Consider the following 16,584-nt stretch of genomic DNA (forward strand, 5'->3'; position numbering starts at 1 on the left):
TGACCTGCTGCCCTTGGCCTGTGCCCGGTCCCGGCTGCAGGGACAGGAGGTGTCCCGGTACAGGGATGACTGGGGGCCACACCAGGAGCCCCTGGGGAGCCCAGCTGACCCAGCTCAGGCTAAATCCCAGCCGGGGTTATGGAGGATGCTCTTGGGGTGAGCGGCAAGCAGGTGCCAGAAAAAGACAATCCCCTAAGCCGCTCCCAGAAAGATTAGGTGGCCGGCCTGCCGGGCTCCTTCCGCAGAAACCAGCTGTCTTGACAAACCCCAGGACACTGGGGAGCACCTCGCTGAAGCCCCAGAGATTCCATCTTTCTAAGCCGCCCCTCCAGCCCTCTGGCCTCAGCAGCCAGCAGACCGCCCCTTTGTTTCCTTGCAGGGACAGGAGGCCGAACTCAAGGGAGAGGGGTCCCAGGAGAAACCTCAATGGATGAGGATGCCTGCTTTCTTTCCCTGGCGGATTTTACTTTTATCTTAAAGAAAAATAGCCAGGGAGAAGAAAACCTGCTGAAGTGGGAATATATATATATATATATATATATATAGAGAGAGAGAGAGAGAGAGAGAGAGAGACAAAACCCACAGTGCACAGCGTCCTGGGGACTCCCCCAGAGACCACTGGCCCTGAGGAACCGGCCCGTCTGAGGGCTGACTTGTCCTGACCTGACCCTGAGAGTCTGGTGCTTCCATGTCACACTGCTGGCTTGGACCTAAATAACCCCGGCTTGCTGAGAGGACAGCTCCACATCCATTCCTTCCTCTCACTTGGGTCTGCCTGCAAAGCCAAAATGCCAAGAGAAGCATTCAGGTGAGATTAGGACAGGGAGACAGGACACACACACACACACACACACACGCACCCGCAAGCTACAGCCAGTGCTGAGGCCCCACACCAGAGTGAGAGAATGAAGAGGCCAAGGACACACCTGGGGCACACCTGGGACACACCTGAGGGATACCTACGACACACCTGGCATTCACCTAGGCACATCGGGGGCATACCTGGGGCACACCTGGAACACACCTGGGGCACACCTGGGACACACCTGGGACACATCTGGGGCACACCTAGGGAGGCCAGGACCAACAGAAATGTCGGCTCCATAACGTTACAGCCTTATCTAACTACCACACAGTAGGTGCTCAGCAAATGTTTGGGGGAAAGTGTCAAGGAAGTGGTTACGGTTTAAAGAGGAGGGGAAATGAAGGGTTTCAGAGACGAAGAAAGCCGTCGCCAGGAAAGGCGGGGACCTCCCAGCCCACCCGTCTGTGCATGTTGGGAGAAGAGTGTCTCTGAGGGTAGATTCTGTCAGAGGGTGTGGGGCAGGCGGGATCCTCTGTGGCAACTGGAGAGGTGGAAATGAGGACTTGGGGCTGTGCAGCCAGTCTCCCTGCCTCCCAACCAAGTGGGCGGTGGGTCCAGCCCAGCCGCTTACTGTTAGGTAAACCTTGGGGCAATCGCTCTAATCTCATCCTGACTACCCGCTCAGGGTTCACATGGGACATGGTGCCTGTGGAACGGAGCACCCCCTGCTAGGTTCCCCGTGTGACCTGGGTGAGTGCTTCCACACGGCACCAGGCAGACAAACCGCCTGGATAGCTTGCGAAATAAAGATTGTGCTTCAGTGGCCTGGGGCAGGTCTCCACAGCCCCCAGCTGGTGCTAACACTGCCCATCGAGACCCACCGTGAGAAGCCGGGTCTGAGGAAGACAACGCCCATCCGCCTAACACCGAGCAACCTTCTGGGGAAGGAGAAGCAGCGATTAAACGCAGCTAAATGTTTCCCGTGAACCTGGCTCTCTAAGAGGGGCCCAGTATGCAGTATTTCACAAACTCGTGTGGTTCTGGAACTTCCCTCCTTATTTAAATTAAACTTCTTATTTGGGAATAATTGTAGACTCATATGCAGTTAGAAGAAAGGATCCAGAGAGATCCCCTGTACGCTCCCCTCGGTTTCTCCCAATGGCAGCATCTTCCCAAACTAAAGCACAGGATCACAGCCAGGATACTGACCCTGACACAGGCCGCACAGAGCACTTCACCCCCACCAGGACCGCCGTGTGGCCCATGTGTAGACACACCCTCCTCCTTCCCACACCCACTCTCTCCCAAACCTCTGGCAACCACTAATCTGTTCTCCATCATTTCAAGAATGTTCTATACATGGAATCATCTAGTACATAACCTTTGGGAGTTGTCTCTTTATACTCAGCATAATTCTCTGGAGATTCATCCAGGTTGTTGTGTGTACAGTGTTATTGCTAAATTCTGTGGTGCTGATGGACCACTGTTGGTTTAGCCATTCACGTGTTGAAGGACATCTGGGTTGTTCCAGTGTGGGGCTATCATGAATAAAGCAGCTATAAGCATTCGTGTACATGTTTTTGTGTAAATTTCCATTTCTCTGGGATTAATGCCCAAGAGTATAATTCTTGAGTTACATGGTAACTAATTGCATGTTTAGTGTTTTTTAAGAAACGGGTAAACTTTTTCCAGAATGGCTGTACCATTTTACATCCCTACCAACCACATATGAGTAATAAGGCTTCTGAGCATCCTCCCAAGCTTTTGGTGGTGTCACTATTTTTTATTTTAGCTATTCTGATAGGTGTGTCGTGGTATGTCGTTGTGGTTTTAATTTGTGTTTCCCTCGTGGCTAGCAATATTGAACAACTTTCCAAGTGTTTATTTGCCATCTGTTTGGTGAGCTGTCTCTTCATGTCTTTCAACCATGTTCTAACTGAATTGTTTGCTTGTTTATTGTTGAGTTTTGAGTGTTGGTTATCTATCTTAGATCCTTTGTTGGACTTGTGGTTTTCAAATGCTTCTTTCCAATTTTTGCTTGTCTTTTCATTCACTTTACATGGGCTTTCATAGAACAAAAGCTTTTTTTATTTCATTGAAGTGCAATCAATTTTTCCTTTTATGAACCATGCTTTTGGTGTCAAGTCTAACAACTCTTTGTTTCTTTTTTCATCCTCTCCCAAATTCAACCTTCCCACTCAACAAGTTTTATCCTTTTAAATCCATGATCAACTTTAAGTTAATTTTTTTACATGTGAGACTTCAGTCAAGGTTCATTTTCTGCCAATAGTTGTTCAATTGCTCCAGCTTCACCTGTTGAAAAGGCTATCTATGCCTCATTGAATTGTTTTTGCAGCTCAAAAATCAGTTGGGCATATTAGTGTGGTTCTGTTTCTGGGCTTCCTATTCTGTTCCATTGGTCTCTGTGTCTATCCGTCCACCAATACCGAACCATCTTGATTGCTGTAGCTATTTCTGTCTATATTTGTGAGGAATATTATTCTGTAGTTTTCTATTTTTGTACTGTCTTTATCTGATTTTGGTATAAGAGTAATACGTATCTTATAAAATCAGTTAGGAAATGCTTCCTTCTCTTCTATTTTCTAGAAGATATAGTATATAATTTGTAATTCTTCATTACATGTTTGGTAAAATTTTCCAGTGAATTGGGAGGTTTTAAATTACAAAATCAATTTCCTTACTAGTTATATGGTTATTCAAATTATCTATTTCAAATTGAATGAGTTATGTGCATTGAGGGCAGGCCCATTTCATCTAAGTTGTCGAGTTTACATATGTAGAGTTGTATATGGTACTCCCTTATCTTTTTGAAGTCTTCAGGGTCTGTAGTGATATCTCATTTCATTTCTGGTGTTGGTTATTTATGTCTTCCTTCTCTCTTGCAATAGTTCTGCTGACTTTATTGGTCTTTTGAAAGACCCAGTTCTTTGTAGTTTTACTGATTTTCTCTTTTGTTTTTAATTTCACTGGTTTCTACTCATCTTTTATTTCTTCCTCCTGTTTGCTTTCCTCCCTCTTTTTCGAGGTTTTTGAAGTGAAAACTTAGATTATTAATTTGAGACTTTTCCTCTTTTCTAATATATTAACTTTAGTGCTATAAATTTTCCTGTGAACACTGCTGTAGCATTCATTCAGCTCCATGTATTTCTTGAAATTTCCCTCGAGGCTTCCTTTTTTACTCATATATTACTTAGAAGTGTATTGTTTCGTTTTCACATGTTTGGAGCGTTTTCTGTTATCTTTCTGTTATTAATTTCTAGTTTGATTCCATTAGGATTGCAGAACGCATTCTGCATTGTTTCATTTTCTTTTTCAAATTTGTTGAGCTTTGTTTTATGGCCTAGGATATGGTCTATCTTGGCAAATGTTCCATGAACACATAAAGAGAAAGTATATTCTGCTGTGATTGGTGGATTATTCTACCGAGGCCAACAACATTCTGGTGGTTGATGATGTTATTGAGCTCTTCTATGTCTGTGCTGCTTTCCTATTTAGTTCTTCTGTCAGTTGTTGAGAGAGGAATGTTGAAGTCTCTAACTAAAATTGTGGATCTGCTTATTTCTCCTTTCTGTTCTATCAGTTTGCTTTACATATTTTTAGCTCTCTTGTTTGGTGCATATACATGTGGGATTGCTATATCTTCTTGGTGGATTGGCCATTTATTATCATACAATGTCTGTCTCTAGATTTTGTGTGGTGTGTATCTTTAATTTTGAGAAGTTTAATTATGATGCATCTTGGTGTAGATTTCGGAGGTCATGGTTATCTGTTTCTTGAATCTGTAAGTTGATGTCTTTTGCCAAATTTTAGGGAATTTTCAGTCATTATTTTTTTGAGTAGTTTTCAGCCTTGCCCTCTTACTTGTCTCCTTCCAGAACTCTGATGACATGGATGTTAGATTTTTATTACAGTTCCCCCTATCCCTGAGGCTCTGTGCACTTTTTTCAAGTTTACATTCTCCCTATTGTTCAGATCAGGTAGTTTCTATCGCGTTGTCTTCCATGTTTCTATTGGTTTTTCTTTCCTCTGCCCCCTCCCTTCCACTGTGGAACCCATTCTTTGAGCTTTTTATTTTGGTTAATGTATTTTTTCATCTAAAATTTTCATTTGGTTCTTCTTTGTATGTATCTTATCTCTTTCCTTAAACTTTTTATTTGCTGAGGCTTTCTATTTTCTTCATTTGTTTCAAGCATGTTCATAATTGCCCCCTGAAGCCATTTTAGCATAGGTGCTTTAAAATCAGTCAGGTAATTCCAACATTTCTGTCACCTCGATGTTGGCATTCAATGATTTTCTTGTTTTAATTCATTTTGCAAGCTTCCTGGTACTTGGTACGATGCGTAATTATCAATTGAAATGTAACATTTTCCTATTATTTACTCCTTCAGCTTTAGCTGGCTATTTCTGGCAACAGTTGCTGCACTTAGGGCCCCCAGACCCCAAGGTGTGGACAATTATAAAATTAGGAGTCCTAGCTAAACCAAACGGCCAGGTGACCTGAGCTTCTGAGAGCCCCCCAGATTAATCTTGATGTGTGACCAGAGCCACTGGTCCAGAGACCGTAGTGGGTAGAGACATAGCTGGGGCCATGCCAGCTGCTCACTGGGGCATCATCTCTGCAGTTAGGTTGAAAGGGCAATGTCAGGCAAATATGTGCCACAGAGGCCTTTCTACAAGTATTTCCATCAAAATCCAATGAAAATAATGGGTATTGCACACAAAAATCTGGAATTTCATTCACTGTCACTTATAAACTTTCCTTCTAAGGGACCCATGTAGCCAAGTTAGATTTCTTTTGGAAGAAGAATAATGAAAACCCGATAGCCATTATTCTGCTTGTTTTCTCAGGGATGATTTAGAGTTTATCAGAAGAATGAGCACCCTACAATTCAGAAGCAACCGCACTATTTTAGCTAGGTCTCCTAATTTTATAACTGTCCACACCTTGGGGGTCTGGGACCCTGAGTGCGGGGGCCCTAAGTGCAGCAACTGTTGCCCACGGAATAAATGCTGCCCTTGTCTGTGAAATATAGAGATGCTCTTGAAATGAGCAAAATACGAACTGTTTCTTGGAAGTCCTTGAACTAAGTCTTCCCCACTTAGTCTCTGAATTCCCCCAAACGTGAAAGCACATGCTGAACAGCACACACATCAAAATGACCTTTACTGGACACGTGCCTTAGGGAGGAGAGGGAGGGAGAGGGACGCTGGTAGAGGGTGCTTTTCCATGGCATGCTCTGAAAGTGTAGGCAGATGCCCCAACTCCGGGCTGAGACAAGCGTCAGGAGTTTTCAAGGTGCTCCAGCTGACTCCAATGTGCTACCAAGGCAACGCGTCCCCCACCTGGACATTGCTGTGTCCTGCAGCCTTAATCACGGCTCACCGGGAGCTCCTAGGCCCACTGGGTCCCCACTGGGTCAGAATCTGCATTTCAAGTAGTTGCCTGGGGTGTGGTTTGCATTCGGTTTCGAAAATATCTCTAGATTGTATGGCCGTAAATTCCCCCATGAACACAGAAAGTCCTAAAGAGCCCCAGTCCCCGCAGCACAGGTCTCAGGGAATCATCCTCACGGCTGAAACTGAGCATCAGGGGCAACGGGAGGGGAAGCGACCTGGGAGCCCTCTGAACCCTCTCCTCTGGAACAGAACTTCTAGCCTCCCTCACGCTCTGGCGTCTGGAGCCACTCAGAGAGCCTCAGCAATTGCAATACCATGACATCGGCCACCCGCTGCCCATCATCTCAGACCAGGAAGTGTCCGAGCGGCTGGAATGGCAGGTCCAGGCCTGTCCTTGTGCTGACCTTACTTCCTTCCTCCTAGAGGAAGTGAGAGAATGGGGCCTGAGCTGAACAAGTGGCTGTTCAGGAAAGTATTTCTCCTTAGTCTTTATCATAACAAAGTTACGGCCAAGGGCATCCCAGAAGGAGGGGGCAGCCCTGACTTGCCCAGGGGAGAGGTGGAGGGCACCTGATAGCAGGGGGACTGCCGAGCGCATGGAGCCGCTGGTGTTTGGACAGCGAGGCCTGATAACACCGCTGGGTGCGCCTCTGACCTCTGAAGGAGACTATAAAACCCAGGGGCAGGTTTTCTCCTCTCAGTCTCTTCTGCAGGAGGGGGACCCCCAGAAGCAGGGGCAATGGCGGCGTTGCAGGAGAAGAAGTCGTGCAGCCAGAGGATGGAGGAATTCCAGCGCTACTGCTGGAACCCGGACACGGGGCAGATGCTGGGCCGGACCCTGTCCCGGTGGGGTATGTGTCCGGCCAGGCAGGGCAAGGCGGGGCAGATCTGAGAGGAGTGGCAGAGGCCCACCACCAGCAGCCTGGAGCTGGGGGGCCAGGCTCCCGGGACCCAGGCCCGCCCAGGCTTCTGGCCAGGCCTCACCTTCCTCACCAGGTGACCTCAGAGGCCCATTTCAGCTCTTATGCCCCCTGGCACCAGGCACCCACACGGTGGGAACATCTGAGGATTGACTGGCCCCAAAGTTTCAGGCTTAGATTGGAGAATAGCAGTTTATAGTTATTATTCCTAAACTTCACAATTTTTAAAAAGACTTTGAAGTCAAGGGGTATGGGGTTTCTTTGGAGCAATGAGCATGTTCTAGAACTAGAGGCGATACTTGCACAGCGTTATGTGTAGAGGCACTGAGTTGAAGAGGTGGGGCTCCGTGTGGGTCCGACCACGAGGAGGAAGTGTGCAGCTGCGTCTGACGGGCCTCTCCCCGCAGTGTGGATCAGCCTCTACTACGTGGCCTTCTATGTGGTGATGACCGGACTCTTCGCCCTGTGCATCTACTCGCTGATGTGTACGCTCGACCCGTACACGCCCGACTACCAAGACCAGCTAAAGTCACCAGGTAACGCGGGGGCTGGGGGCCGATGCTCGAGCCTGCACATCAGGACCCCACGCAGGTCAGGGCGATTCCCGGAGGTGCTCAGTCAGAGCATAAACCCTCAGGGAATGAAGCCCCCAGGGGCACCCAGCAGGGGCCTCTCTGCTCCTCCCACCAGCTTTGAGGGGTACACCCGTGTATGGACAGCCCCTCTGCTTCTTTTGATGAGGCGGAGGCCCCCAGATTATAAAGTCTGACTCTGGCTTTAGTTGTAATTATTAAAACAGAGGTTTTTGTGACCAAGTCTTTATACCACTTACTTTGTATGGGCCTACACGCACAGCAGACATACTGGCAGGATATGCAAAAGACTGTTCCTAGCGAGACAGGAATGAAGGGTTTAGGGAGGGAAAGAGCTTTGGTTTCCACTTCGAGTCCGTCAGTACTTCAATCCAGAATAGTAATTCAATCCAGAACACGGAGTCTTCTCCACGTGCAGTCAGTCTACCGTCCTCTGGGCTGAAGGAGGATCGGGCAGTGGGCTGAGCCTCCACTCTCCTGAGTCGGCACCAGATGGGTCATTGGTGACAAGACTCAAGGGCTCGAGACAGTGAGGCGTCCCCGCCACAGTCCTGGCGAAGGTGATTTGAACCATGACTTCCACACCCCGCCCATTAACCAAAGGTGACTTTAAAAAAAACAAAAAAAGCATAAAGGAAAGGGAAGGAGGAGAAAGGAAGAAATGAAGCGCACAGTAACTCAGGATGTTTATCGCTCGCACATCCCTAACTTTCTCGGGAAGATAATGCCCCCAGGAACATGCAACAGCAGCACATAGGAAAAGAAAATTCACAAGTGTTTTTAAGAGAAGCTGCCTCAGACGGTCTCCAGCAGGTGAGCTGAGCGGATCCAGCCCTCCTGCTGGGATCTTCAGTGAATCTGTCCATAAATAATAACACCAAAGTGCTTTGTTGGGTGTCACATTTTAGAGTTAACCAACAGATGAAGCATAGAGGACTTCATTATAATTTCAGAGCAGAATGTAACATGTTACAAACTTGAGAACATAACCATAACATAATTTGCTCAAAACCCCGAGGCTGGAAGGCAGGCGAGATGTGTTCCCCTGGTCACGGGGAGGCGGGGAAGCTGATGAACAAGTTCCGGGAGAGCCCGAGAGCACGCTCGGAGTAAATAGTTGAGAGGGGGGAGTGGAGAGCTTTCTTCTCTTTCAGACTTTTCTGGAGGTTTGTATTTTAAACCATGTACAACTGTTACTTTCACAACATCCATAAAACAACAAAAACCCTAGCTTACTTTTTTTAATCCTCAACCAAGGATGTTTTTTTCCCCCACTGATTTCTAGAGAGAGTGGCAGGAAGGGGGAGGGAGAGAGAAAAAAACAAACATGGATGTGAGAGCGACACATCAATTGGTTGCCTCCTGCACAAGCCCCTACCGGTGCTGGGTAACCTGCCACCAACGAACGTGCCCTGGACTGGGAATCAAACCCAAGACCCTTTGGCCCACAGGCCAACGCTCTAACCACTGAGCAACCGGCCAGAGCTAGCTTACTTATTTTAAAAGTCACCTGTACAATCAGGGACCTGGCTAAATAAGTCATAAAACATCCACACAAGGCACGATGTGGTATTTGTGGACAGAAAGAGGTGAGCTGATATGAAATGCCAGGGAAAAGTGGTTACAACTGGTGTCGGAACAGGAAGAGAGGACAGTGGCGCGTGGAAAACAGGCTCCCATTCATGTGAAGAAACACGTGATATCTTTGTAGTCACAGAAACAAGGACGTTTCCTAAGGATGCACACTAGACTTGAGACGGAGAAAACTGCGGGCTGGCGCTTCAACTTCCCGCACTTGTACACTTGTTATTTTTACAATTAATGTTAGAACGCATCCGTGTTTAACCAACACCAGTGGAGATCTTGCAAATATGCACCAAATATAACTTCAGTAAGAAACCCAGTCAACCCTGGGCGAGCTGTCACCTGCAACAATGAGTGTGGCCCCCTGGGTGGCATGGGTGCAGGCCTCGTGTGCGGGAAGGGCCCACCCGGCCTTCAGCCGCACCACACCCTGCGCCCAGACAGGCTCGTTCCTCCGCGAGGCTCCCGGGCCGGAGGGCAGGGCCCTCCCTGAGCAGCTAGCGCAGAGGACACCTGACCGTGGCCTCCTGGCTTGGCTGCCCTTGAAGACCTGGGCCCTGCTGGTGCCGCGGCATCCCACCTGGGACAGCTCTGCACACAACTCACCAACTCGGCAGCCACCAGCTTGGATGTGATGAACATTTGGGGAAACTAGTAAGTGTCAGGCTCTCTTTCCAGGGGTGACCTTGAGGCCAGACGTCTACGGGGAGGAAGGCCTGGACATTTCCTACAATATCTCTGACAACGGGACCTGGATGGACCTAGTGCACACCCTCCACGACTTCCTGGAAGGTAAGGTTGAAAACGCTCCCACAGCCTTTCTTTCTCCTTTTCTAAGAACATGTCACTAACAGCCCCGGGTGGCCGCGTGGAGAGAGGGCCCACAGGTGTGTCTGTGCTGGCAGGCTACTCGCCAGCGGCCCAGGAGGACAACATCAACTGCACCTCCGACAAGGTGTTCATCCAAGAAAGCTTCGGGGCCCCGAACCACACCAAGTTCTCCTGCAAGTTCACCACAGACATGCTGCAAAACTGCTCAGGCCTGGAGGACCCCAACTTCGGCTTTGAGGAAGGAAAGCCGTGTTTCATTATTAAGATGAACAGGGTGAGTATAAAGTGTTGGAGGTCAGAGGTCCGGGATGAGGCCCCGTTGGAGATGGCTCTGGGGTGGAGGGTCCGTGTTCAGCGCACCCACCTGTCCAGGGTTCCAGAGGTGACCGGTCAGACTTGCCCCAGCTGCCCCTTCCGTGCTCTGCACCTTCGTTCAGAACACACCCATTATGTTGGTTCCTAAGCGGATTATTTCTCTCCGATACAAGCGAAAACAACCCACTCAAGCACAGCATCTACATCAGTGGTTCTCAACCTTCCTAATGCCGCAACCCTTTAATACAGTTCCTCATGTTGTGGTGACCCCCAACCATAAAATTATTTTGTTGCTACTTCATAACTAATTTTGCTACTGTTATGAATCATAATGTAAATATCTGATATGCAGGATGTAGTTTCATTTTTACAAATTGAACATAATTAAAGCATAGTGATTAATCACAAAAACAATATGTAATTATATATGTGTTTTCCAATGGTCTTAAGTGACCCGTGAAAGGGTCGTTCGACCCCCAAAGGGGTTGCAACCCACAGGTTGAGAACCGCTGATCTACCTGATGCTCTGTGGTGACGGACACCGAGCAGCAGAGCACAAGGCTCTTCAGCGTGGCTGGGGTAGCCACGTGTGCACAACACCCAGAAAGCAGGGCCATGTACAGGGACTGGGAGGGCACCTGGGAACCGTCCAGATCAGAGGTTTCTAACCTGAGCCAGGGACCCACGGGCGGAGCCAGGGCCAGGCGCTGAGGGAAGCAGACCAGGAGTAGAGCCAATGCGAGCAAACACAGGAGTGCACAGAGCCGAGGAGTGGGACCTGGCTGGGTGAGGGAGGGACAGCTCCATGCTGCCAACAGGTGAGGCCTGGGGGCCAGGGACTCTGAGCATCTTCCTGGGCCTAGAGGAAGCCACCCATCTGTGCACGGTGCACATGCCCCAGGTCCTAGCTGGGGTCTCGTCAGAGCTGCCTGGCAGGTGTGGTGGCAGCTCACACTCATGTGCACACAGGGGCAGGTGTGGGGAGAAGGCAGGTGCCATAGGAGGCCTACGCACAAGTGGCACACAGGGCCAGGACTGCAGGAGGCTGAGAAAGGCCTGGACTGGGAGCAGCACAGATGGGCTGATGGGGAGCTGCCTCACAGGAGGATGCTGTGCCCTGATTCGGTGCAGCATGGAGGGCCTGGAAGTGGCAGTGAAGGCTCAGACCCTCCGGTCCAGATCTGCCACCTGCCGGCGGCCAAGACCACAGCCCTGGGGCAGGGCTTCTGGCTTTGAAGGAGTTGGTAATACCCGAGGGGGGTTATCAGAACAGGAACCACCCACCACCTCCAGACCCTTCTGTGCCCTGTGGGAACCCCGCTCAGGCAGGTCTCCCTGCGCTCAGACATGCATGAGGCCACATGGACACTTTCCCTTCCAGATCGTCAGGTTTCTCCCCAGCAACAGAACGGCCCCCAGGGTGGACTGCGCCTTCCTGGTGAGTGTGACCATCCGTGGCCATCCTGGTATTGCTAGAAAACCCGTGGGGATAACTTAACTGGTTTTCCCTAAGAATATCTCAATTGTCAGCCTAATAAACCAGATACGCAAACTGCACGAATCATTGTTTAAAATAGTTTTATTACAGGGGATAAAAACCTAGTAAGAGAAAAACGTGTTATTGTTTTGATTCAAAAAGCATCTGGGACAGTATATTACTAACACACTTCAAAATGTTTGCTGGCAACTTGGAGAAACTAAAGCACTTCTACTACTTTTTTGGGGGGCACTTCTATTGTTTTGTCCTTTTTATTGGCTTATTTACAAAAACATGTCAGACTACCAGCAGCTATAGCTGTTTAATAGTGTATGTCTATTGGCTGCTAAGGGTTAGCATTACTTTATTCCAGGTTTTCTCAAAACTAGTTTTTAAGTACAACACACACACACAAAAAAACCCCTAAATTTGTCCCTGGCCAGTGTATCTCACTGGTCAGAGCACTGGGTTGAGCACCGAAGGGTCCAGGGTTCAATCCCCAGTCAAAGGGAACATGCCTAGGTTACAGGTTCGATCCCCAGCCTCAGTTGGGGCACGTGCAGGAGGCTACCAATTGCTGTGTCTCACATCGATGTTTCCCTCTCTCTCTCCCCGACCCCTCCCTTCCACTCTCTCTAAGAATCAATTGGAAAAAATATCCTCCAGTGAGAATTAACAAAACAAACAAAAAACCAAAATCCTAAATTTGTCTTCACTGAATGTTTTCTAAAGCTTGTTTTCCCCACTGTGCCTTCAACCAAAGGCTCCCTGCTATAGCAGTGGGCACTCCCCTCGGGTATTCCGCAGAAACACCACCACCCCCCCCCCCCCACTCCCCATCCCCCCCCCCCCCCGCCCAAAGCCTGTGATCGCTCTGTGAGACTCGGGGTCATCTTGTTTTGTTTTCCCTTTTTAGTTATTTCAACCACACCTGTGCAGGCTGACTTGAGATTTTTCTTTAATATATATTTTTATTGATTTCAGAGAGGAAGGGAGAGATAAACATCAATGATGAGAGAGAATCACTGATTGGCTGCCTCCTGCATGTCCCCCACTGGGGATCGAGCCCCCAACCGGGCATGTGCCCTGACTGGGAATTGCACTGTGACCTCCTGGTTCAGAGGTCAACACTCAACCACTGAGCCATGCCAGCTGGGCTGACTTGAGATTTTAATGGAGACCAGGGTGGCCGTCCTCTGTACTCCGAGAGGCTCAAGCTATCCATCAGGCAAGTCACTGACTCTGAAAGCAGATCCTGATCCCAGAAAGCCACGCACACGTTCAGCCAGTGCTGGCAAACAGCCCATACATCCCATGTGCAGACAAACAAGCATTCTGGGCTCTATGCACCTTGGTTACCCTACAAGAACTTAAAATGGTAAACATACAAGTTTGATAAGTCACCAGGAGGTTCTGCACTAACAAAGTGCACCCCCAATGGGAGCCCAGTACTGATTATAAAGATTAGATCATGTATGCTAATTACAGAACCAAGTGTTTATGTGGTCCCTGACATGGTGCACACATGCACACAACATGCACATGCCACACACGAGACATACAGACACACATGTGAACACGTTTGCACACACATAGAGATGCATGCACACAGACTGGCACTCAGAGACATGCAGACACACATACATGTGCACCCAGGCACCCAGATCCTGCCTTGCTCAGGCGTGGCCTCTCCTCCCCCAGGACCAGCACCACAAGGACGTGCAGCCCCTGCAGGTGGAGTACTACCCGCCCAACGGCACCTTCAGTCTACACTACTTCCCTTACTACGGGAAGAAGGCACAGGTAGGTGCTTCACTTCCGCCTACAACAGCTACTGAATCGTTTCAAACTTAGCAATGACTGGCAAGAGGAAAGCCCTCAGTGTCTTACCTGTAAGAACGAAATAAGGCATTACTTAGCCCGTCCTGACCAGTTACCGCTCTCTGGCTGTTTCCCAAACCCATGTTCTCCTAACTACCTGAAAACACATTGTTCTCATGTAAAATATACATATCAAATCTAATTGTTTTAGTTTTCGACAGCCTCCAAATCCTTTTACACAGCTGCATATCCATTTTAAAGCACTTCCTCTCACTCTCTTGCTTCTTCCTGATTTTTATGTTAATTTTCACCAAATATCAAAAATTTGAAGTTGAATGTGTCACTGTTAGTGTCTGTCCTCTCCAGAGCAATTCTCGTTTCTGAGTGGGTAGACAGTGACCCCAGTGAATTCCAGGGCCTGGAGCAGAGCCTATGTGGCCTTACTCAGACAGACAGCATGTAAGAACTGCCTCTGCCACCTGCGTGCCCGCGCTCAGCACGAGGTTCCTGACTCTCTCCCCTTCCCACGCTTCCGTTCCAGCCCCACTACAGCAACCCGTTGGTGGCCGCGAAGCTCCTCAACGTCCCCAGGGACACCGAAGTGGTCATCGTGTGCAAGATCCTGGCAGAACATGTGACCTATGACAACCCCCATGACCCCTTTGAAGGGAAAGTGGAATTCAAGCTTAAAATTCACAAGTAAAGGACCAAGGAGGCCGGCCTTAACCTGCACAGTAACCCGAAGACCCCCACCCTCCACAGGGCTGCCTGCCGATGCTGCACCAAGCCAGCCCTCCGACGTCCAAACGCCAACGTGAAGGCAGCTCCGAGGCGCCAGACAGGCACCTGTTCGCCAAGCACTCCACGTCAGAATCAGCTATTTCTTATCAAGTCTTCATTATTTTTTAGATAGAATTTGTAGCTATAATAAAAATGTTGGGTTAACGTGGTAACCCTAAGGCAGAAGCTATCTAACAAGACCCTAAATAATTTATCTCTTTCTATACAAACATCACTTTTCTTACTATAACTTATTTTTTCTAAAAGTCGATGAACTACCACCCATGTTAATATAAAGACTATCAATACGTTGATATAAAACATGACATGATAATGTACATCCTGGATGCTTGCTTCAAAAAAATGCAGTTTCTAAATTGTAAAAATAAATATATTAAAAAGCCACTCTTACTCTATATAAAACAGTCATGTGTTTCCTGATTTCTGGGTGTGGGGGGGGGGGGGGGATCAACTAAAAATATCAAACACCACTTTTTAAAAAATCCTCTTTTTAAAGTTTCCATTGCAAGTCAGGGGAATTACAAAACCGGTACAGAGGGACTGTCGCCTGAGAGCAGGCAACAGTTTCAGGTCGTACGAACGAGAGGCAACTACAACCGGTTAACCTTCCCTTCACCAGCACAAGTCCTTCCTCCAGCACCAGGAACTCGTGTGAAGTCTGCAACTCCAGGCCTTTCGAAAAAACGGAAGTGAGAACATGCTGTGTGAATGAAGCTGCTCTCACCAAGCGTCACCCACTTTTCACCCAAACCATAGCGAGAGGCCCTCGGCCCTTCCCGCGGGAGTGTCAGACACGTCGCCACAGACAGCTGCACCCAGATACCGGACAGGGAGACCCGTCAGCGTGAAACCCAGTTACAAACACAGTGTTTGCCGAGAGGATCAAAACCCTGTGAGTATTCTGGAAGGCCAACTGAGTCGTTACTTGCTGGGCAGCTCTACTATATAAGACACTAGCAAGTATTCTTTCTTCACTGCTGACACAACCAGTGAAGACTTTCTGAGCCAACCTGGCCGGTGTGGCCGTGTGGCTGAGCATTGAGCCCTGAACCAGGAGGTCCCTGTTAGATTCCCGGTCAGGGCACATGCCCGGGTTGCAGGCTCGATCCCCAGTAGGAGTGTGCAAGAGGCAGCTGGCCAATAATCCTCTCTCATCGTTGATGTTTCTCCCTCTCTCTCTCCCTTCCTCTCTGAAATCAATAAAAATATATTAAAAAACGTTTTGAGCCACCTCGGAAATGTCACCTCAGAGGTCAGAGGTCAGGTCCCCTCAGGTATGTCATGATAATGTAACACTGGAGGTCAGAGGTCCGATCTCTTTTCTTACCTTACCATCTTCTGCTTCTAAAAGTCAACCCATAAAATACGCCTCATCTGTGAGGATTCAGGAGAAAGGCAGGAAACACTCTCTCCCCCAAGCACGGGCCACAGGAGAGGAGGTGCTGCTTCGGTCTGTGGCCCTGTGACATCCTCCTTGGGGCCACGCCATCCCTCGGGAAGCTGCAGGACAAGCCGGGGGGCCCGTGGTGGGGCCCCAGCCCCCTATGCCTGGGCCTGGCAACGTCTCCTCACTCCAGCAAAAAGCAAGACTAACAGGATAAAGTAACTTCTAGACAGTAATCCTGAATTAGAGAAACACAGCTTGTTTAAAATGCCCATGCGCGTTTTATTAATAAAAACTAACAGTGCCAAGTTAAACAAGTCAAACAATTAAAGTCTCTTTATATTCCATAAAATATTACAGAAAAGTTTATTTGTGTTTCAATAAAAAGACTATTGTTTTAGAACAGGCAGCTAACAGCAACTGTGCAGTTAATGGTTCTTCGTGGATAAATTTTAAAAGAAGCTACTGCCTGTCCTGAAATTCCTTTTCCTTTTTATAAAAAAAGAACTATTAAAAATGATTGACAAATTTTGAGTTAAAAAACTGTTAAAACATTCTCTATATTTAATTTCAACTTTATAATAGATTACAGGAAGATGCTCATGAAACAAATACAACATTTGTTTCAGTACATG

General features: G+C 48.2%; 1 protein-coding gene across 1 annotated transcript; it reads left to right on the forward strand.

Annotated features, from left to right (window-relative positions):
• Positions 1-6,941: 6,941 nt before the first annotated feature.
• On the forward strand, positions 6,942-14,967 carry ATP4B (ATPase H+/K+ transporting subunit beta). Its single transcript, XM_070407413.1, has 7 exons — positions 6,942-7,074; positions 7,551-7,679; positions 9,999-10,112; positions 10,226-10,425; positions 11,848-11,904; positions 13,645-13,746; positions 14,306-14,967. The coding sequence occupies exons 1-7, from the start codon at positions 6,963-6,965 to the stop codon at positions 14,465-14,467; spliced, it is 876 nt and encodes a 291-aa protein (XP_070263514.1). The 5' UTR covers positions 6,942-6,962; the 3' UTR covers positions 14,468-14,967.
• The last annotated feature ends 1,617 nt before the right edge of the window (positions 14,968-16,584 follow it).

Source organism: Myotis yumanensis, unplaced genomic scaffold, assembly GCF_028538775.1.
Source record: "Myotis yumanensis isolate MYYU_CA2020_CCGP unplaced genomic scaffold, mMyoYum1.0.hap1 SCAF_3, whole genome shotgun sequence".
Taxonomy (NCBI): domain Eukaryota; kingdom Metazoa; phylum Chordata; class Mammalia; order Chiroptera; family Vespertilionidae; genus Myotis; species Myotis yumanensis.

What these genes read in the sequence shown, in the direction of transcription:
- ATP4B (XM_070407413.1), top strand. Translation starts at nt 6,963, where the DNA reads ATGGCGGCGTTGCAGGAGAAGAAGTCGTGCAGCCAGAGGATGGAGGAA. An exon ending in TCATTATTAAGATGAACAGG is followed by an intron (nt 10,426 to 11,847) that starts GTGAGTATAAAG and finishes TTTCCCTTCCAG; the next exon opens with ATCGTCAGGTTTCTCCCCAG. An exon ending in ACTACGGGAAGAAGGCACAG is followed by an intron (nt 13,747 to 14,305) that starts GTAGGTGCTTCA and finishes CTTCCGTTCCAG; the next exon opens with CCCCACTACAGCAACCCGTT.